Source organism: Trachurus trachurus (assembly GCF_905171665.1).
Source record: "Trachurus trachurus genome assembly, chromosome: 17".
Classification (NCBI taxonomy): Eukaryota; Metazoa; Chordata; class Actinopteri; order Carangiformes; family Carangidae; genus Trachurus; species Trachurus trachurus.
This window is the reverse complement of record NC_139900.1, coordinates 14,583,385-14,606,213: the sequence shown is the minus strand read 5'-3', so window position 1 is coordinate 14,606,213 and position 22,829 is coordinate 14,583,385. Positions and strand designations below refer to the sequence as shown.

At 40.4% G+C, this 22,829-nt stretch overlaps 4 protein-coding genes across 4 annotated transcripts; 3 read left to right on the top strand and 1 right to left on the bottom strand.

The window, feature by feature from the left end:
* oprk1 (opioid receptor, kappa 1) lies at positions 1 to 4,506 on the top strand (the record flags this gene model as incomplete). Its single annotated transcript, XM_083990911.1, has 3 exons — positions 1 to 245; positions 1,866 to 2,218; positions 3,968 to 4,506. 3 exons carry the CDS (start codon positions 1 to 3, stop codon positions 4,504 to 4,506), a joined length of 1,137 nt encoding a protein of 378 aa, XP_083847037.1.
* A 6,003-nt stretch (positions 4,507 to 10,509) lies between these two features.
* chmp5a (charged multivesicular body protein 5a) lies at positions 10,510 to 15,577 on the top strand. The gene is made up of 8 exons (XM_083991118.1): positions 10,510 to 10,685; positions 11,858 to 11,962; positions 12,058 to 12,104; positions 12,949 to 13,042; positions 13,538 to 13,609; positions 14,115 to 14,223; positions 14,815 to 14,930; positions 15,321 to 15,577. Exons 1-8 carry the CDS (start codon positions 10,617 to 10,619, stop codon positions 15,369 to 15,371), a joined length of 663 nt encoding a protein of 220 aa, XP_083847244.1. The 5' UTR covers positions 10,510 to 10,616; the 3' UTR covers positions 15,372 to 15,577.
* A 1,491-nt stretch (positions 15,578 to 17,068) lies between these two features.
* Positions 17,069 to 19,573, top strand: bag1 (BCL2 associated athanogene 1). Its single transcript, XM_083991008.1, has 7 exons — positions 17,069 to 17,197; positions 17,694 to 17,822; positions 17,913 to 17,995; positions 18,069 to 18,182; positions 18,284 to 18,391; positions 18,480 to 18,542; positions 18,646 to 19,573. The coding sequence occupies exons 1-7, from the start codon at positions 17,161 to 17,163 to the stop codon at positions 18,733 to 18,735; spliced, it is 624 nt and encodes a 207-aa protein (XP_083847134.1). The 5' UTR covers positions 17,069 to 17,160; the 3' UTR covers positions 18,736 to 19,573.
* A 139-nt stretch (positions 19,574 to 19,712) lies between these two features.
* myl12.2 (myosin, light chain 12-2) lies at positions 19,713 to 22,068 on the bottom strand. Its single transcript, XM_083991033.1, has 4 exons — positions 21,882 to 22,068; positions 20,800 to 21,008; positions 20,483 to 20,644; positions 19,713 to 20,168 (listed from the first exon to the last, which is right to left on the bottom strand). Exons 2-4 carry the CDS (start codon positions 20,981 to 20,983, stop codon positions 19,996 to 19,998), a joined length of 519 nt encoding a protein of 172 aa, XP_083847159.1. The 5' UTR covers positions 20,984 to 21,008; positions 21,882 to 22,068; the 3' UTR covers positions 19,713 to 19,995.
* Positions 22,069 to 22,829: the final 761 nt, after the last annotated feature.

The following is a 22,829-nucleotide window of genomic DNA, read 5'->3' as shown; positions in this document are numbered from 1 at the left end:
ATGGAGAGCAGCGTGGTGCACATCTACAAGGAGGACAGGTGTCCTACGGGCCAGCCCGAGGAGTGCATCCCAAACTTCACCTGGCAGCCCGGCATGTCGGACATCTTCAACTACACACCCAACGGCACATGGGACAATGAACCCGAGCCCATGTCGCCCCTCATCCCAATCATAGTCGCGGTGTACTCCGTGGTGTTTGTGGTGGGGCTCGTGGGCAATTGTTTGGTCATGTATGTCATCATTAGGTGAGTTGAAGCTTTTTTCCCTTCTTTTTCTTCTTTAAAAAAAAATATATATATATATATATATATATATATATACAACGACTGTAATGTGTCAACAAAGATGCGAGTCTCTCAGCTACAATAATATGCGTGTCTGAATGGATGCAGGGAATTTAGTGCGTGATCATTTTTGGACATTTGTGTTTGTTCAGCTGCTCTGATGAGTTTAGAAACATGTGCATCCACGTGCGTCCCTGCAGGGCCACACATGTAAATGAACTGTGATGAAAAAGAAGAAAGAAAAGAAAGCTTAAAAAACTAACGATTTCCTCTATGGTGTTTCATTTGCATGTGCATTTTGTGGAAATATTTTTTAGATCTACATTACCCTGTGACATATTTTCTCTTATTACAAGATTTGCATTGATTGTGAGGTCAATATTGCTCCGATCTGTTCTGTCTCATATAAGGTTCTGTGTAAAGCCTCAGGAAGGTTTCTTTTTTTTTCTTTTCAAGTGTTCAGGCTGAAAGCAGCCTTGCTGGATTACATTTTAACCCTCTATGGTACCTTGTTGCCCTCAGGCAACATACCACTTTTTGGCCTGTCACATCTCCACAATTCATCCCATTTAATGCTGTAATACTTTAAAAAAGAGAGGAGGCCTTAGAGAACCAATAACAATGCTTTAATTTATCACATGACTTTCAAGAAGCCATACTGAAACCCTTTTTTGCAGACTTTTTCAAAGGAAACAGGTTTGCCATTTTGCTCCACTAAAACGGTCTGAAAACATAACTTCCTGGCCCTTTTTCATCTGGAAAAAAATATATTTACACTAATAGATTAGTAAAGTTTAATTTTTAATAGTTCCATGCAATTTATTTACTTATTAAATAATGGAAACTTGTTAAAATGCACCTGTTGCCCCAAAGCAACAACGTACCATTGTAGAAAATTGCAGTGTTGCCTTGAGGCAACACTGGACCATTATGGAATCAATATTGCATTATGAGACTATGGTAGTGTGTGTTTAGGTGTACATATAATGTTCAAAAACATATAATTCATCATAATTTAGTTTTTTATCCTTAATAAATTTTATTTTGAATGCAGCAAAGTAAACATCAGGCTATTATGATGATGATGAGGAAGATGAGAATGAGAATTGGGATGAGGATGAGGCCAGTGAAGGTGAAAGTCTACAGAGACTGGTGTTTCTAATACAGTATATGACGAACCGTAATGGTACAATGTTGCCTACAAGCAACAAACCCCAAAAACTTCCAAAAATAAATTATTTTTAAAAATTTCTTTAGATTATGTTTATTTAGTCTATTTTGAGACATAAAAACACTCCAAACATTTTTTTCCCCACTGGCATCATAGTGCGTACCATAGAGGGTTAAAACCTTGAATATGAGATGGTGGAAAAGGAAAAACTAGGAGATACGCCACCCCTTCAGCTCTCTGTCAAGTTACACTTGTGTACATACAGGAGTTAATCTGTTTATTCAGGAGAGACAGCTGAGCACTCTGATAACTATAATCCTTAACTGGACACATGATCTCATTAACCTTCCACTTCTTTTAGAGGATTTACGCAAAACAAAAAACGTCCTGATCTTCTTCTCCCACTGCAGATACACCAAGATGAAAACAGCCACCAACATCTACATCTTCAACCTGGCTGTGGCCGACGCTCTGGTCACCACCACCATGCCCTTCCAGAGCACCGACTACCTGCTCAGCTCCTGGCCGTTTGGCGAGGTGGCGTGCAAAGTCTTTATCTCCATCGATTACTACAACATGTTCACCAGCATCTTCACCTTGACCATGATGAGCGTGGACCGCTACGTGGCCGTGTGCCACCCGGTCAAGGCCCTGGATTTCCGCACGCCCGTCAAGGCCAAGATCATCAACGTGATCATCTGGGTGCTGTCGTCCTCTGCCGGGATCCCTGCCATGATACTTGGCAGCACTAAAACCAATAACGGTACATTGATATTCACAGTGTTATATCCGCTGGTCGCACTCCACCTTTGATGGTGTAAATCTCTCTACTCATATTTATCTGGTTAATCCCACATCTGTGTCGACTGTAGAGGCAAAACACACTCCATCAGATGCAAAGGGACACTTCTAAGCACTTTTAAACTCGAAGCCTCATTGCACTAGAGCATACTCGTCCTGAATTATCTCAATTAGCTGTAGAAAGCGTCATTCAGATCCAACGAAGAGGATTTTTGTAGGTTTGATGAGAGTCTGCATTACAGCTACTTGACTAGATGATGCTGTGACAGGCATAATGGGTCTCCCCTGACTGAGAATAGAGCTTGAAAGATTAATTTTCTTTCCTTCAGCGACAGTCTAATAAATTGTTCATGTTCACAATGAGCCGCCCTTCAATAAAGCGCAGTCCACCAGAGCTATAGAGTGCCGAAGCGGAAGCAGGAAGTAACGGCCCCATGGGTCCTCAATTCGAAAAAAGGCTCCATAGAAATGAACGAGACTGCAAGATTTATTTCGTGATCCGTTTGAATTGTGCCATGACAAAAAAATATGTCCTCTACCTGTTTAAAACATCACGTTTCATGCCGAGAAATCAGCAGTTTATCGTAAAACGGCAACAGAAGAATGTATTTAGTGTGACGACGCTCTACGGACTACAGATCTGTGTCCCACAAAAAATACGTCACCAACTAACACGGGAAAGGGCGGCATTTGGTGTGTGACGTCACCTACGCGACTTGTAGTCTTTCTGGTTACGGATTCTTCCGAATTTTATTTTACAATAGTTTTACAACAAACTGCTGATTTCTCGGGATGAAACGTGATGTTTTAAACAGGTAGAGGACATATTTTTTTGTCATGGCACAATTCAAACGGATCACGAAATAAATCTTGCAGTCTCGTTCATTTCTATGGAGCCTTTTTTCGAATTGAGGACCCATGGAGCCGTTACTTCCTGCTTCCGCTTCGGCACTCTATTAGACCACCAGCTGATGAATCTGATCTCCCCCTTTCGCCTTTCTGTGGTGACGAGTCGACCTTTCTTTGCATCGTGGGATGTGACATTAAAATTTTTAGTCATGCTCGGGATGTGGCTCCATGGCTGTTACTGGCAATCACTGTTGTTGTCCGTGTCAGGCCAATATTTTGCTTCAGACTGAAATATCTGAGCAACCGAGGAATCGATTGCTGTAAAATTTAGCACGGATGTTCACAGTCCCCAGAGGATGTGAGCGTTTGACTTTACCGCCATCATGAGGTTTTTCTTTTTGTGGTTTTAGGTTAAATGTCTCGGTTTGGTTTTGGTTGCTGACGTGAAATTCAGTTCAGACAGTCAGTCGTGTTTCCCAGAGGATGAACCGTAATTTGTTTGATGATCTAACAACTCTAGGCAACTGAATCAGGTCAACTGGACCTAGTAATCTTAAATATCTTGGTTTGGTTTTGGTTGCTGACGTGAAATTCAGTTCAGACAGTCGTGTTTCCCAGAGGATGAACCATAAAAACTCTAGGCAACTGAATCAGGTCAACTGGACTTAGTTTTTTATCTAGACTGGCTAGTTTAGTCTACATGAACTGATGAAGCCACTTGGATAAGAGGTAAAAGACAAAAACTAAATCCAGTTGACCTGATCTAACTGCCTAGAGATGCCTTTGACCTGTACACATACTGTGACTGTGTCTCTAAATTCAAACCTCTTCCTCTTTAAGTCTGTTTTCCTGTAACCGACAGGGACGACAGAGTGCGCCCTCCAGTTCCCCGAGCCCTACACCTACTGGGACACACTGATGAAGATCTGCGTCTTCATCTTCGCCTTCGTGGCGCCCGTAATCATCATCACCGTCTGCTACACCCTGATGGTCCTGCGGCTGAAGAGCGTTCGCCTCCTGTCGGGTTCGCGGGAGAAGGACCGCAACCTCCGCCGCATCACGCGCCTGGTGCTGGTGGTGGTCGCCGTCTTCGTGGTGTGCTGGACGCCCATCCACATCTTCATCCTGGTCAAGGCGCTGTCCACCAACGTCCCCGAGACCACCGCGGTCATGGCCGCCTACTTCTTCTGCGTGGCGCTGGGCTACACCAACAGCAGCCTCAACCCCATCCTCTACGCCTTCCTGGACGAGAACTTCAAGAGGTGCTTCAGGGACTTCTGCTGCCCCCGAGCGCAAGGACACGGGGACTGCCAGGGGGTGAGCCGGGTGAGGAGCACGCTGCGGGACCACACGTGTCCCACAGAAGGTCGCGGAGACGGACGGCAGGCCAGGGCTGTATGACTAGCCATGGACACGTCCTCGTTGCCCTGTCAGGGCTGGGAGGACTCCAACGACCTGGGCTTGACTCAAATCACCACTGCCATCTAGCAGAGAGAGCTATAGTCTTTATTTATTCATCCAAATTGTTGCCCAGAGAATTCAGAGGCATGTCCATTCATAAACTAGATTTCTCTTATCGCCAACAAAACCCATATAAAGTCTAAAACCAAAATTGAACGTCACTAGGCACAGGTGTTCATCACAGGTAACATGGGAACTGTCAATTATTTGACTTGATCCTCCACCATGCCGGTTTGAATCCCACGACAGATGGATAATTTAGTCCTGTTTGAGTAACATTTTGAAAAAAAAAAACATTACTGAGCTTTTTTTTTTTTTTTAAATGAAACTATATTTGTGATCTGTTTGTAAGGATTTGCATCTTCTGAAGGAACCGCCTCCAGGGTAGGGATATAGGAAAGTATTTAGAGTATTTAACATGAAGTAGGCTTTGGTCTTGTATTGGGACACTCGTCAAGTTGACATTGAGACAGTGATGGTCTCTGGAGTCACAGCCAAGTCAGATCTTTAATCATCGTTGTATAGTATTCATAATTTACAATTTGCTGAAGAAATTGAAACTTAATATATTTAACACATTGTGTACTGTATATCAAAAACTAAAAGATGATGGAAGATGTCAAAACAAGGAAAACCAAAAGTATTTTACTCTGTAGCTACATTTGCATTTTGTAAATTGGCCGTCACCTGAAAGTGGAAAATAGAAAATAGTTCTCACATGCATAAAATATTTAACAAGTGTTTTGTGCAAATAAAGAAAAAAAAAGTTGAATGTAATTCAGAAACAGCACTACTTTTACAATAACTGTGTTTTAAGTGAATTGTAGTTTGGTGCTTGGTTGTATACTGTAAATTTGTCTATAGCCTATAACTTTGAAGAGTCTCGCTTTGGTTGTAAACACATGTAGGATATTTAATAAGCTCTCAGGGATCATCCTCTGTGAATCACTGTGTTTTTTTCTCATTGCCAATATGGTTGACTTTGACGTGGCTTTACAAAACAAATCCACTCTTCTTCAAAGCTTCAAGAAACTTTTATTACATCTGACAAGACTCGACACCTTTGAACATTTTCTGCCATGGCGTTGTGTCACATGCAGGAGACGTTGTGTGTTGTACAGTACATAGTATTGTCGACCTGTTGTTTTCTCACCTTGTCTGAAACTAGCGATACATGTGAACACTGGGCAGAGGGCTCCATGGCAACAGCCGACATGACGATGATAGCGTACTGTAAACCGGCACAGCAGGGCTTTTATTGTCTGTTTTATTTTCAATCTACTGTTAATGCTGTAAATATCACCGCTCACTGTTTCTCATCTTTTCTGCTTAGTGACCACACGTTTGTGAGCTTCTCCTCGTGAAAGTCGGGTTTTACTCTCAGCAAAAGTTCAGTTTGGTTTTTGTATCATGTGCTGTAAATTGTGATCAATAATGGACAGCCTGACGTGGTATTGATCGTTGTTTTAAATAGCAGTGTGTGGGTTTTTCCGCTTTACATGTTTGATATGGGCAGCACTGATTTCTTTCCTGTCCCTGGCTGCGTTTCTGAATGAACCGGTTCATCATGATGACTAATAATCAGTGAATGTATACAGATAAAGAATGTTTTTGGATGGTGGAAAGTCACTTTATTTCACCGAACATTGCTTTGAACCACATCTTTGTCATCTTTGCCTTGGTTTCTTTTATTGTAGCTTTTACAGAAACCAGATTTAATAGAACCAAAGTGTTTTTCTCAATGTAGAGCTAACTATCGATATATTATTATCTGCCTAGATCTGATAGAGATGCAGTAGTTATAGCAGATGTGTTTTTGTGCCTTGTTTTGTGTGCCTTATCTTATCTTTGATCTCTTAACTCAGTTGGTTTGCTTGCTCTCAAAGATCAGCAATTATCCACAACTACATCCATTTTTGTGCATATGTTTTTATATGAAACAATACTGCTGAAAGTTACTGTAGCATTATCTCATCTTACAGAGGAAATCCCACTGTTGGCTTGGTTACAGTATTTCTTAATTATTCCTTTAATACCGTATAACCTACTCAATGGACAAGATTTCAGTCTTAACCTATACTGTTCATGAACATATAATTGGCCCAGGGCTAAGCACCATGTGTGTATAATGTGCCGCTGCTTTGTAAACTCACTGTATGTGTTGTACATTTATATTTTACTGTATCTTTTAGCTCTGAATGTCAGAACATGCTTCATACATATGCAACTAAGCCACAATAAAGCTGGAAAACATGCTACTGTTCTCTATATGATATCTATGTTGAAAGAAGAAAATGATGGTATAACAAGGCATCAGATTTATAGCCCACCTTCCCACCTTTCCATGTCTTCATTTTTTTTTTTTTTTTTTCCAATCCTGTATTAAGTCCATCCCTACTCAGAAGTAAAGTTAGCGTTTCCATGGAGAGCTCACCTGCTGACAAAGCAGCAGTCCAAGGCTTGTTGTGCTAATTGTGAGGTGTTTTGTGTCGGTGGCCTTGCAGAGGAATTTGCAAAGAGAATGTAAATCCAGACACTGTGCAACTCACCCACTGCACTCCAGTCCACAGATTCATGACTTTTCTTTTATGTATGTATATATATTGAATGAAAAATGTTTTATTATTTCAAACAAATGTAGTAAAAAGTCAAAGGGAAGACATCCACACACTCATCCTTCAAGTATCAAAAAGCAGGGCAAGGACAGTCTAAGGCCAAAGGTCAACAGTGCTGCAGGTTGATTGCTTCCTCACAGTCTGTTGTTGACCACTTTCAACCAGTCGATGATGGTCAGTGACGGTCTTCTCTCCATGGACACAAGGTCTGGATTTTGCAGAGCACAGACTGGAGGTCCACTCTGACACACCTGCCCTCAATTAGCACCTGAGTCACTGCCACTGGTTCTTAGCTAAATTCATCAACCACACACACACACACACACACACACACACACACACACACACACACACACACACACACACACACACACACACACACACACACACACACACACACACACACACACACACACACACAAACACACAGCCACCCAAAACCACTCCCAATCAGTGCCAATTAGTGTGAAGGTGATGATAAAGGTCTGCCCTGCTACATGAGCACCAGGAAGCCATTACACAGCCAGGTTCAGTAATAGGCCCTTGTGTCTAATAAGGCTCTAATAGGCTTCATTGTTCAAAGGAAAAACTGTCAGTCATTACTGTGGCCACATAAGGCAGATGTCACAGTTAACAGCTCCGGGTGGGGGGAGGAACACGGTTGTGCCATTCACTGTCGCCTGTGTGTGTTATAATTATGTGCTCATGATTACATGAATTTGATTTCTTAATAATTTTCTTAATCACTGGCCATTTGTAAATAAAGCAGCATTTTATGTTTAGGGTTGAGTAACAGCTTTGTTAATGGTTAATATGTTTTCATATATTATTAGGTTGCTGACTTATGACAAACATTTCTGGTGTTTATTTATCTGTTTGATAATTGATAATGATCTCTAAATGTTGGTAATCTTACAATACCTGCACCAAAGAACTGGACAGTTTCAAGGTACTTGAGTATTTCCTTTTTATGCTGCTTTGTTCTTTTAATCTACACTACATCTCAGAGACATTCATTTCACAGGTGTGTTTATTAGGGCCCGAGCGGCGACTGCAAGTCGCCCAGCGAAAGCCCTATTGTTATTGCTCTGTTTATTATTATTCTTTCATTCTTTTTCTCTCAAAAGGATCGCATTTTTGGAGGCTTCAACATGCCCCAAAACGCGTAAATTTTGGCATGCACATCAGGACTGGCGAAAAATTTGATATTTTAAAGTCGTTGGAAATGGGCGTGGCCAAATGGCTAAATAGCGCCCCCTAGAAAATTTCAAAACATCAGCCCCGCCTTTGTGTGTCACCTAGACGCATGAAATTTGGTGGGCTTATAGAACATGGCAAGACGCACAAAAAAGCCTCTTATGTCATGGTGAAATCACAACAGGAAGTCGGCCATTTTGATTTGAATTTTTGACCTGTTTGATCTATCTCCTCCTAGGGATTTTGTCCGATTGACTTCAAATTGGCTGGAGACCACCGAGATGCCACTCTGATCAAAAGTTGTGCTCCGCAGGTCTCTACGTCAAAGGGCGTGGCTTCTGGGGCCTTGAGGATTTTGGCGACTTTTCGTTTGCTCGCCATTTCACCTTCGAACAGCTCTCATGCCCACATACTTTATCCGATCAGCTTCAAACTTGCTAGACATGATGACGGCTCCGCCCTGAACGTCCCGATATATTAATTTCCTACGTCACTCATAGCGCCCCCCGGTGGTAACAGGAAGTGGCCAGGTTTTACCTTAACGTGTACAGATGGCACATAGTTCACCCCATCAACTTCATTCCACTTCTAAAACATGCAGACTAAGGTGGTGAAGCTACATCATGAACGCTGTGAAGCTACGAGTAATGGCGACCGTGTGGCGACGTGGCGACCATTCCTCGCCATGTAAATACGTTTGGCTTTTTGATGGCTTTATTGAACTCGTATCAACATGAAAATTGGTACACAGGTCCAGGGTCACGACCTCAAAGTCTCCATATGCTCATAGGCGATCTCACTCATGTTGCCCCCTAGTGGAAACAGGAAGTGCCATATTTTACATCAACATTGTCCGATTTCCACGAAACTTCTCATGTGTGATGAGGGACTGACCCTGAACACACCCGCACGCATCCCATTACTGCCCCCTTGTGGATGAACCATTAACTGCTCATAACTCCGTCATACTTTGTCCGATTCACTCCAAACTTCACATGAGTGATGAGGGGCCGCCCCTGAACGCACCCGCCCACAACTGCTTAGCGCCACCTGGTGGACGAACAAAACATTGCAGCCCCGGCATGCCTCAGGCCCCACGGTCGCATGGGTGAGCGAGGGCCCGTCATCGCCGCTTGCGGCTTTAATTATTATTATTATTATTATTATTATTATTATTATTATTATTATTATTATGTACATAAAACATATCATAAACTTGTAGCATTTTCAGATATCTAACCAAATGTTCCTAAATATTTTTAGCTTGAGGCCCTTGATAAAAGAGACAGTGTTCATTTGTTTCCCTCCTTGTCACAAGTGTTTTGTTTGTGTGTGAGTCCTTATTAGGAGTTACAACTGAAAGGTTTCATCCCTAAATTATTTCATTTAGAGCTGCAAAAAGAAAAACAATAAAGTCTGCTTCTATTTGGAAGAAAAGCTGCTCAAATGTGATAATTTGTCTCTTTGTCATTTGTGATAATAAACTGAACGTCTCCTTCGGCTAAAAGCAATTATAATTACAATTTCCTTAATTAATTAATTTATAATTAACAGTTATAAGTCTTAGTTCCATTCCAAGTGGTGAAATGAACCAAGAAAGATGAATCTCGTCCTCCATCCTTTCTAATTCCAATATTCATCTCAAGAGCCCTCAAGAAAAAAGAGATGCAGGCATGAAAGAGTGCAATAAATATAAGTGGGTAATACAATAAGATACTACATACATATGGTAGCTGACATATACTGTAGATGTATACTGAACCAGGGTGTTATTGCACATGGTAAACTGTCCATCAGTTTGATCACAGAGCATGTGGGAGGGAGGACATGAGCTCATCAATCTACATAGAGATGATCAGATGAAAAAAGTGAATTAAAAAAACCCTGATCAAAAGTCACATTTAATTCCTGTGGTATCTATCTGCAGTGGGGGTGTAACAAAAGACTGATGATGATGATGATGATGATGTATGCAGTGTCCTCGCCCGGGTACAATAGCTTTTTTTCCCCTTCTCCACAACAGCTGCATTTCCTCCGCTCGCCACGCGGGGGCGGGGCAGCGTCTGGACTCTGAAGCCTCATTGGCAACAACTGTTTACGTCGACCAATCAGAGAGCTCTGCGTCCGGACCGTTACTTCCGGGTGTGTTCAATGAAGAAAATCCCTGTGATGCTTTTTTTGTTGTGTGTTTTCTAGAAAAATCTAGAGGCTTCAGTTGTCATTAAGAGCGAGTAGAAAATGAACAGGATTTTCGGACGCGGGAAACCCAAAGCGCCTCCTGCGAACCTGTCGGACTGTATTGGGAATGTGAGTATTTGCTGTCAGGCTGGGCTGCATTGTTGTTTATGTCTTTTCTTTTTCTTTTTTTAACCGAGATAGCATCCTACCATGGCAGTGCATCACAAACAGGACTCTCCTTTTTACATTTTTCCCGTTTTATACTGTGAGAGAGCAGCGTGTTTATAAGGCAGAGCCTGGGCTGTTCAACAACACAGACAGACTCCCACCAGCCCACTCCTCCTGTTTTGTTTTTCCTCCATAAACACACAACACCAGGGCCGGTCCAAGCCTCCATGGGGCCCTAGGCAAAAAATTATTTTGGGGCCCTCTATTACTGCCTATAATACCGATTATTGATCATTTACACACCTGTTTCATTTTTCTAATCATTACAAATCATGATCCTAGCCTGGCATGTTTTTACCCATCTATGCCTATTGTTTTTAATCAGAAATGGTACCAAATTCAGCTAAAAGTGCAGCCTGGGGTTGATTTACAGTACACTTAAAAGGATAGTTCAACAAATTTGAACTTTGCCATAATCGCTATAGTCATAGTAGTAGTAGTTCATTACCTTTAATTATCGGTGCATGTTGTTTTGAGATCTGCGGGGCAGAGAGACAATGGAGGTGAACGGTACAGGTCCCCTGTCCCCTCAAAACTCATCAAATACACAATCCAACAACTTCAAAACGCTCTCGTGGACAAGTTGTGACCTGCACATTTGCCATGCTATGAAATAATCAAGTAGCGTTACGAGACAGAGTTGTTTTTGAGGCAAATGCAGCCGGAACTACACTCCAGAGTGATTTCAAAAGCGCAATTAGTTCCGAGTATGTACAGCAGCCGCATAAATAAACCAACGAATAAGATGGAGGAAGGAAAGAAAAAGGAGTAGGAAGCAGCAAAGAGAGTGAGTTAGTAGTTAGTCAGTAGAGAATAGTGAGAAGAATAGTTTATGTAATTATGCAGGATTTCTCTAGGGATCGACAGAAGCTGCACACTATAGATTTTAAAAAGTGAATTGATCTTTGGGGCTCTCAGTGGTCATGGGGTCCTAAGCAGGTGCTTGGTTCTGCACAGCACGCAGAGGCAGAGACAGGAGGGGCAGGTTGGTTCGCTCTGTGTTTGGTCTGCTGGGAGCCTCCAAGCCATTACACCTCTAATTGATCCTCTCGCTCTCCTTCTCTCTGTCACAGGTGGATGCCCGGGCCGAGTCCATAGACAAGAAAATTGGCAGACTAGATGCTGAGCTTCTCAAGTACAAGGACCAGCTGAAAAAGATGAGAGATGGGCCCTCCAAGGTGGGGACACCCACTCATTCAGCCCCAGTCGTAAGGAAAATGTGCGGTTCAGAAATGGGGAATAATTATTGTGTTTTCTTCTTGTTCAAACGCAGAACACGGTGAAACAGAAGGCGATGAGAGTGCTGAAGCAGAAGAGGATGTAAGTCCCATGATGTGAAGGCATATCTTTTAATATATCAGAAGTAAAGCCTGATCAATAATCATAAATATATATGGTTTACAGTATTGTGTATTGCCAAAATACTGTATGGTAACAAATATACATAGAACTTTTGCAATAAATAACTTGTTTTAGAGCTGCACAAAAAATCTTATTGTAATAGAAATCACAATATCCAAATTTAAGGGAATGCATTTATTAATGTATTTATTTTGATAAAGGTAAAATGTGTCACAACAGAGTCGCTACAGAGACACTGTGGACAACAAGTCGTGTTCTCAAGATGGGACATGATTGTTTGCTAAAAGACCCAACAAAAATTACATCACCATTTTTAATTTGTTTTTTAAGTGAAAATGAAAAGCAACAATGACCATTCACAGTGAAATTGCAATCGCATCATCTGGCCAAATCATTACTTTATCCTGAATTTTAGGTTAATTGTTAAACTCTAAAATGCTCCACTCAGTACATCTTATAGTTACAATTCTGAAACAATAAACAAACCAAAACTATATTGTTAATGTGAAAAATGTAATGAAATAGAATTAGACAACATCTGGTTATACAACTGTTAAAACCTCTCAAATACAGATCAATTGCAGTATAAAATATCTGAAAATTGAAAAAAAACAACAACTGATTCAATTTGTTAGAATGAAAGTCAAGAAAAAGCAGCAAATGTTCACAGTTTGAAGCTAGCTGCACTCAAACAGTGGTAATACTGTTACCAGCCTCAGAAATTCGTTATCAATCAGGCTGAAGTTATCATTGAACTTTGGAGAAGAATCACTGTTGTCACGACTGAATTGTTTTTCCTCAGGTATGAAGGTCAAAGGGAGCAGCTGGCCCAGCAGTCGTTCAACATGGAGCAGGCAAACTACACAATCCAGACACTAAAGGACACCAAAACAACGGTAAGAGCCCCACAGTGTGGCCGGGACTGATGGGATTACACTGGTAATCTCTCTGTACTGCTGCTGTTTACTTTGCTTTGTGGTGAGTCTGAGGTGAGATTGAGATTAAAATGTTAACCAGAGTGTAAACACTGGCGCAGCTCTCTGAGTCACTAATAAACATTTCTGGCTTGTAGGACGATGTCTCAGACTTTTTTCTTTCCTCTTGATTTGTAGTCCAGAGATGAGTCATGTGTTTTTATCTGTTATGAATGAATGTTTTATTTTTGCAACAGTTTTTCCCAGAAATGATGGTAATATTTTCCTTTCCTCTTAGTATTTCCAATTTTAATGGCCAACATGACTAACTAATGGACATACTGGATACGACCTCGGTCACCTGCCTGACGGAGGCAAAAGAGCCTCCACCCTTTGTTTAATGTGAGGTTGTTTATGAATGCACTCACACTGATTCAACATGTAACTAAATATTCTTTGATTTGTTTCTATTTGCAGGTGGAGGCCATGAAGATTGGTGCAAAGGAAATGAAGAGGGCTTACAAGGACGTCAAACTTGATCAGATTGACGTATGTTTGTTTTACATTACCGGCTACAGTTATATCCCATAATATATAGACTCTGATTTATTAATTAATTAATTAACAGAATATTAACAAACATTTCTCAGCACTGGTCTGTGTCATATTGTAAATGTGAGGGTGACATTATTTCCTCTCTCTGGACACATTTAAATGTCACTCTTTCATCGAAATGTCCCCCACTAAATTCTTATAATTATTATAATTTGCATCCAAATAAATGTTAATTTAAGTACTTCCTTTCAGCCACAAATCAACAGGAAAATAATTACCAGACAGACACATTTTAAGCATATGCATGGCATTTTGAGCATCGTTACCAGGCTTTGCTCATTTACTGTGCACTCTGTTACTGGTGGTTTGTAAATAAATGAACTTGACCAAAAAAAAAAGCATCTTACATGACAGTGTTGGTGTTAAATAACGGTCAGAAGTCCAGCTGTGAGATACTGTGTCTGCTCCTAAAAGAGACCCCATGTGTTTGGACTTCCAGGATTTACAGGACCAACTGGAGGACATGATGGAAGACGCCAACGAGGTTCAAGAGGCCCTGAGCCGCAGCTACGGCACCCCAGAGATAGACGAGGATGATCTTGAAGCAGGTATACCTGACTGTCTCTGACATGTTTATTTTTGTTTTTTTACTTAAAGGAGCGGTATGTAAGAATGTGGCCAAAATTGTTGCTGCAGTCAAATTCAAAACATAGCAGCGCGTTGTTTCCCTCAGTGAAAGCTTAACTGGCAACCCGGAGGCTGAAATGCCGCTGAAATGCCACTGACACTGTGATTGGGAGAGAGCGCTAGGTGGCGCAACATGCCAATACGTAAATTCAAAACATAAACATGATTTGCAGTCTGCAAAAAAATGTTTTAATGTAAATATTCTGGCTGTACTATTGTTGTTGGTGAGTTCAGTATGTTATATGAACATTATTCCTGAGTCTCTGTGACATATTAGGATGATTTTACAGCCAGTTGCTTTAGATTTCTTACATATTGTACCTTTAAAGGCCCTATAAAGAACTTTGAACTGGATATGCCAAAGTCTCTCATTTGTGCTGATGTCTCTTTGTCCACAGGGGTCGCCAAAATCAACACAAAATTAAAGTTCTTCGTAGATGCTTTAAACCAAAATGAGTTTAACGTTAACGTTTAAAGCTGCAGTTATGAGAAAAGTGTCATTGTGGTTTCAGAACTGGACGCACTGGGTGATGAGCTGCTGCTGGACGATGACAGCTCCTACCTGGACGAGGCCTCAGCCGCCCCATCGATCCCTGAGGGAATCCCCAGTGACAGCAAGACAAATAAGGTAACAGTCCACGTAGCACATTGTACTGAAGGTTCATGTATCATCGATTTAATGTTACCAAATTCACACGATCCATCTCATGATATCTGTGGTTGCTCATTGGTTTTCTAATATTAAGCGACTCAGTTCCTGAGCTTTTCATTGCACAGATGTTATTTCAAGAGAAGTTACAACATGAATGCACATCAGAAAAAAACTCTTGAATAAAACCAAGATTAAACTGATTAATTTTCATACTGGAGTATGTGGCTATGTAGGAAATGGCGTAAAAATTGCAGGCGGTTAAACATGAACCAATCAAAAGAACAATAACACTTGAAATATAAGGGGTCTATTTTGAGCTTTGTCTGCCTGTGTTTGTAGTTAATGACATTTTCCTTTTGTTTTCAGGATGGTGTTTTGGTGGATGAGTTTGGCCTCCCACAGATTCCTGCCTCATAAACAGGGGACTGATGAACAACTGCACTTCACCAGAAAACACTTTTATATGTAGAGTAACATTTTTACATGCAGAAAACCATTTGACCTGAGAACACTACGATTTCGAAGTTGTCCTGGTGTTGGGTTGTGTTTTGTTACTACTACTGTGCTAGCATGTGGCCTTGTAACATACTGATCCCTTTTTTTAAAAACACTATTCCTGTATGTGTCCCCTCCAGCTGTCGGTGTCATTTATCATCAGTGTTACCTAGGATTAATTTATTTTTTATTTATGACTAGTTTTGTGTGTTGTTGCTTAGACATAATCATTTTGTTTGAGTTCTCAAAAGTGGAGTTGATCCCCTCTTAGCCTGCCCCAGATGTCTGCAGGTTATTTGAAACATGCAAAATAAAATGTGTTTTAATTTAACCTTGAATTACTGTTTATTGATTATGATCTCATTATTCCTGTGTCCCTGCGGTTTCACATTTCTCTACTCACAGACCTTGACTTTTATGCTGCCGGCGAAGAAAACACAGACTCCTGCACTTTCTCAGGAGGTGGACTACTACTATTATTATTATTATTATTATTATTATTATTATTATTATTATTATTATTATTATTATTATTATTATTATTATTATTATTATTTTGTGGTTATTTTTTATTTGTAAATGTCCAACCAGGACCTGGCTGAATGGCCCTGGGGCAAAACTGAGAGGTGGCCTGCTACTGAGATGCCCACACAAACCAGGCTGTATTCATCTGCTGTAATAACACCCTGTTCGAGGTTTACTGCATGTAGTAGTTGTTGTAGTACGATACTGTAGTTCTGCAAAATTAATATCTTAAGAGTAGACTGACATTTTGGGAAAATGTCTGATTTTCTTTCTTGAAAAGAGTTTGGTGAAAAGATGATGCTTCTCTTATTTTTCAATTTAATATAGCCTAACTTTTTACTGTGTTAAAGCGCATTTATTTAATTTAAACCATGTAGGTTGAATGGTGGACTACTGTGGGCAGCTTGAAATGTGATGCAGCTCATTAAGGTCCTGAAAAATTCATTCAGGTGTGTTTCTCATTGTTTCTTCTTTTCCCCAAACACAACAAGTGCAGTGTAGCTCTTCCCATCCTCAATGCTACATTACTGCGTCCATGTTGAGTGAAGGGGCAATAATACTGTCTGCTGAAGTATTAGCAGGTTACTTACAGGTTTCTTCTGGTTATTTTATATTTAATACTACAGTCAATGCAATATTACGCCGCGTTTTCTGTACTTACAACATGAGGAGAGCAGAAGTTAGTTTGAAGTCAAAAGTTCGACTCTGGTGGGACTCGAACCCACAACCTTTGAATCACTTCACATGTGTTTAGCTAGAAGTCCAATGCGCTATCCATTGCGCCACAGAGCCAGATGCCCCGTCTATGTCTACACTTCCTCCCAAATTTGTAACTTGAAAAAGAGTTAGAAGATAACTATAACAATTGATTTTTTTTAGAAACGTTTTACGATCATCTGAAGGGGACACCAAAGTTATATGTTGAAAAGAAGACGGCTGCGCATTAAACAATTATTTATTCATTCATTTTTTTGTGAAAAGGGTTGTATTTATAGCTAGAATTATCACTTTTGTCATCTATATGTTTTAATCTCGTGTGGTTTCGTTAATTCAAAAGAATAAATGAATTTAAAAAAAATAAAAGCACGTAACTACTTCCGGTGTGTCGCCGGAAGTAGTCAGCGAGCATCAACATTCTGCTGTGCGGTCTCTGAGTTGACGTGATAAAAGGACTCTGAAAAGGAAAATGTCAGAACAATCGATAACAGTGACAGTTGCATACGGTAACCGTATTTTTTTTAAAAGATGTTGCACGACAGTTACCAGATGATCGATAGTTTACTAACGTTACTAACAACCGTGGATCGAGTGGTTTAGAAATGGCTAGCTAATGTGGCTAAGTTACCACACCGAGCATCTGGCTCCGTTATAAATACTTCATCCCTCCATCCACTTTAACATCTTGAACGACGTCATACCATTGCAGTAACCCTTTAATAATATTAATGTTTCTCTTATAATGATTCAGTTGCTGCCATTTCCGCTAATCTGACATCAAAGCGTTGTTTTACAGCAACGTGCATAATGTATCAAGAAAAATGTGTAAATAAAATGCTTTTAGAGTTTGTCCAAGAGGCATATTATTGTTTTATCAAATATTTTTCAATATGAAATGTTCAATATCCTAATGTAAAGAAAAAAGACAAAATGTAAATGCCTTATAGAGAAATACTTGTGTCAGTACTTTGGGTTTCAGCGAGTTCTTCCCTTTTACTTCAGGATCTACTAAGCACAACCTCACAATAGCGGGTCAGGATGATGGTAAGGGTCCCACCGTCAAAGACCTGTCAGATGCTCTCACTCAGGCGACTGGAGTCCCAGCAGCCTCACAGAAACTCATCTTCAAAGGTAGACTGCATGTCTCTGTTCTTTCACAGCGTGAAAAGATCTTGAATATCATTATCTCCAGATGTAACTTTGCCTTGTTCTTTCTGGCAGGAAAATCATTGAAGGACATGGAGGAGAGCCTGACCAACTACGGAGTAAAAGAGGGCTCAAAACTCATGATGATTGGAAAGCGGGTAAGGCTTCTTTTTTTTCCAAGTGTCCATTCCATGTATCCGTGATGAAATACTGACCATAATCTCAAAACAGAATAGTCCTGAGGAAGAAGTGGAACTGAAGAAGCTAAAAGACATAGAGAAATCCATGGAGCAGACGGCTAAAAAGCTGGAAAAAGTTGATGGAGAATTGACTGGACTCAAGAATGTAAGAATTTATGTGGAGTTTCTAAGTTGCATACTTTTCCTGTGGTGGTTTGTTCTGCTCCTGAGATTTGATTGTCTCCCATCTGTGACTATTTTTTTCAGGGCTTCCTGGCCAAAGACCTCCAGGCAGAGGCTCTGGGTAAACTCGATCACAGAGTAAAAATAGCAGCCGAGCAGTTCATGAAGATTCTGGAGCAGATAGACGCCCTGGTAATCTATTGTGGTTTAGGTGTTTATTTTTGAGTGCATGTTTTATTCATGCGTCACATATTAACCCAAATTGCTCCTCTTCTGACAGACTGTCCCAGACAATTTCAATGACTGCAAAATGAAGAAAAAGGGACTTGTAAAGACAGTGCAGGTAAACTTCACCTCCAGTGTTATCAATATATTACAATTGAGAATCACATACTGTGTATTTTTTATTATCATTATTATTAAGTGTTATTGCTTTCTGCCAACAGGATTTCCTGGCTCAGTGTGACAAGATTGAGGCCTGTATATCAGACCACCTATCCAAGATCCAGTCAAAAAACCTTGCCCTGGCAGATTAGGGAGAAGACAAAGACTCCCACATCATGTGCTATACATTGCTCTGTGAGCAACTGCAAAGTGTACAGAAAGCTCCAGGTGTGGAGCAGATCTTCATCTATTTATTGTTGGTGTGTTGTGTATGAGAAATGCCTCATCACAGAGAATCCTACGATCAGAAGGAGTCTGGTTAACAACACTGATGCTAGTTACAGCACGGATACATTATCTGGGTCAAAAAAACATGTGAGGTGTTTTTGACATATTTTAACCGCAGGCATCAGAGGTGCTTTGAATTGTGTAACATCATGTAGATCCCAAAACCTCATTGAGAACAGGTAATCAGTCAGACTACTACTGCCAAAATATCTGTCATATTATCCATGATGATGACAAACTATACAACACAGAACACAGTTTTGTTTTTCCTTAATTGTGACATACCAACTGTGGTGTTACATATGGGGATTTACACACACATGGCTAAAAGGATGTGGACATTACAAAACGATTACCTTTAATTTGCCAACTGTTCTCAGGAGGTGGCAGAGATCAGCTCCCACTCAGTTCAAGTAATGGTAGAGAAATTGTCATCTCTTCAATTTTGTGACATTTTACCAACCAAAGGACAAACAACCAGGTACACATCAATATCCACATACTTTTGGCCAGATAGTGTATGTATTTATCATTCAGTCTCCATGAATTGTCAACACCAAACCAGCAACTTTTCTTTTTTCTCTAGTGAGTGATCCCACATGTGTCTTTGAAATGTGTGTGAACTGTGAAACTGTAATTGCTTTAAACCATCAGTGACGACACACATCCCATCTATTTTCCTTTGTTTTAAAAAAAAATAAAAGGACCTTTTGAAATATGAACAGAGCATTGTTGATTCACCTCAGAACACAGTTCCATCTCAAAACTTTAATTTCCTATAAAATACAAAGGATTCAGTGAAACCAAAGCAGTCACAATAACAGATCTCGTTTGAGTTTATTTCCAGCTTTATCCATTGGGGTCTTCACATACATCTTTGCTAGCTTATACAGACCCTTAGTGGTGTTATCACAGATGTGCAAATTAGCTTTTAAGAGTAGGGTTGAGGGGGTTGGAAGGAGGGGGTCCAGAAGTATGAACCAAAAAGCAGCTTAAATGACCTTCAGTAGGCTACGCCATAGTGAAGCTTCATCAAATGACAGGATACAGCTGTTCTAACCAGTGGAAGCACATACAACACACAAGATGAACAGTATAAACCTCATCCAGTGAAATACTCCTTTCTAATCGTCTTTATCCTTCGCACCGTGCTTTAAAATACGTGTGAATGCTACATAGTTGAAGTTGCCTTTCTTGTCAATCGGAGCCTCACGGAAGAGCTCGTCCACTTCTTCTTCTGTAAACCTGTCACCCATCGTGGTGAGCAGCTCCCGTAGATACTCCTCCTGGATCACACCTATAGGGGAAGACGGGTGAATCCATTAGAAGGAAAGTACAACAGAATAGATTGCTGCTATCATCTTAAAACAAGCACAAAGTATTTCAATTTTCTAAATGTAAATTGTTTTAGTCAGTCACTGAGAAAAATGTCAACAGTTGGATTCAGTTTCTAAAGTGTAAGGATGTCCAAATCTTAACATCTCAACAAAGTAAATCAAATTCATCTCAATGTTTTACCATTTTCACTATTTCCTGTTATTTTTGGATCAGGTGCATGGTCATTTGAACTGTGTGTATTTTACCATTTTCTCAAACAGCACATAACCTCACCTGTGCCTTCCTCATCGAAGCAGGCAAAAGCATTACGGATTACATCCTCAGGATCTGTGCCGTTCAGCTTCTCTCCAAACATGGTCAGGAACATGGTAAAGTTGATCGGACCTGGCGCTTCATTCATCATGGCCTCCAGGTATTCATCTGTGGGGTTCTTACCTGAGAAATGAAAAAGTCAGAGTAATGAGGACGGAATATACTAACTGTCATCCACGTTTGTTTTTTGAACAGTGCTCACCATTTTTATTGTTAAAAAGGGCATGAATATTGAATATATACTTTCTAAATGTGAGTTAATATATAGTTACGTTTACCTAATGAGGCCAACATGTCATGAAGATCTTCTTTGTCAATGAAACCATCCCTGTTTTGGTCGATCATGTTAAAAGCCTCCTTGAACTCCTGGATCTGGGACTGATCAAACATAGCAAACACATTGGAGGTGGCGCGCTGAGGACGCTTCTTGGTGTTCTTCCCCTTGGCCCTTTTGCTTGACATGATGGCAGCTGGTTGTTGCCCCCTCCTGTAGCACAAATAAAATGATATGAAGGCTGTGAACTAGAGCTCAACAATGTGATGAAAACATCTGTCAGATTTATCTTTATGATAATAAATGTTACACAAGGAAATTATTTTATGACGTCCGCTTCCTTGTTATGTTTGTCAGGATCAAATACATCATGACCTGTTTGAGATTCAGATACACCCGTGAACCGGGCTGATTGAACACCTTTTTTTTTTTCAGTCAACAAAATTAACTCATTAAAAAGCGATTTACATTTTACTGAACAAAAGCAGTGCCACCAACTTTAATATAACCATTTTGTGTGAATGTGCCTTTTGCTCCTCTAAATGTAAAACATTAAAAACTGTTTTGATTCAGCCTTCAGACTTAGGAAATCCTTATAGTTAGTAAAAGGGGCTTAACTTTAAAAACGCATATTTACATTTGTCAAACGTGGATGTGACTAAAAAAAAAAGTGGATGTGACTAATAACTTATTGAACCCTTTATTTATTAAAAAGATTTCTGTTTTCTCCTATGACTATCTGCATCTGTATGACTGTGTGTTGTAGCATCACACAACACTAAGCTAGCGTTACCGTGCCACAATGATTTAAAAACACACGCATATGACAATTGAATAATTGTTAAAATCAACCTTCATGATTTTGCAGTTACTTACATTTCCTCCACTTTGTAAATAACCTGAACAAACCCTTTATTTCTTAGCTAGCTGTGGCCCAGTGTTGACCTAAATAAACTCATGACTAGGCTAACTTCACAGAGCTAACCGATATCAGCTCACGGTGGAGGAAAACATTTAAATTGTGCGTCCTCAAATTAGGAGACATGAACGAGCACTTTGTAAAAGAGAGGGGAAAATATCACCAACCTCAGAAAACACAGGCGTTATTTGCCAAAGGGCAGCGCACACAGGTACCAGAGCATCCACAGTGTGATGATGAGGAGGAACCATCAATGTTTTATTTCCTCTTCGCCGAACTGACCAATCAGAGCCGAGCTGGACGGGACCAACATTCTGGAACATTCCATGTCGTCTAGGTAAACAGGTGGATTTTCTCAAGTTTTTCTTCTTTTTTAGGATAAAAATCATCAATTTAGCAGTAAGATTTTAGGTAATTTGTAAATGATGATACACAAATACAGGCACGTAAAATAAAGCTCTTATTTTGAGCTTTGTCCAAAACCACAAATCTGCGGTTAAAAGGTTTCATCACCAGGTGGCAGCAATTAGCTACTTGGCTAACGTGTGTGTGTCAACGGTTGGTTGTTCAACTGCTCGACCAGCGTTTTTATTTGTGTGTGTGAACGTTTAATTGACACAGAAAACAGTAACAGACTTAATTTTGCATCACAACAAGACTGCAAACTGTCCACCAGAAAGTAAGAGGGGAAACATGGCTTCTTTAGGAAAATATATGCAACAGAAAGTGTTTTGGGGTCATATTTAGGGTGAGACTGTAAAAGGTACGGCCATAGACAGCCCTGCCGTTGAGGTTACGTCTTCTTAAGCAGTTTGTTTGCTTGTTGCGTGCAGTTTTTCTGAGAAGAATACGGCAGTCAGTTATGTTTGAACTCCAGTAGTTTGTCTGAAGACATTTGCCATCCCAACCCAAACAACCACTTAGGTGCTGCGATTCTTCTGTCATTAACTTACTTCCACTAATCCACTGTACCTGGGCCTGCAGCAGCAGCAGCAGCAGCAGCAGCAGCAGCAGCAGCAGCAGCAGCAGCACAGACACTACCAGAGCAGCTCTTATTCCTGCACTACTGTAAGAGTGAAGGGCCAAGAGGAGAGGCTCCTCAGCTCGTCTGCTGC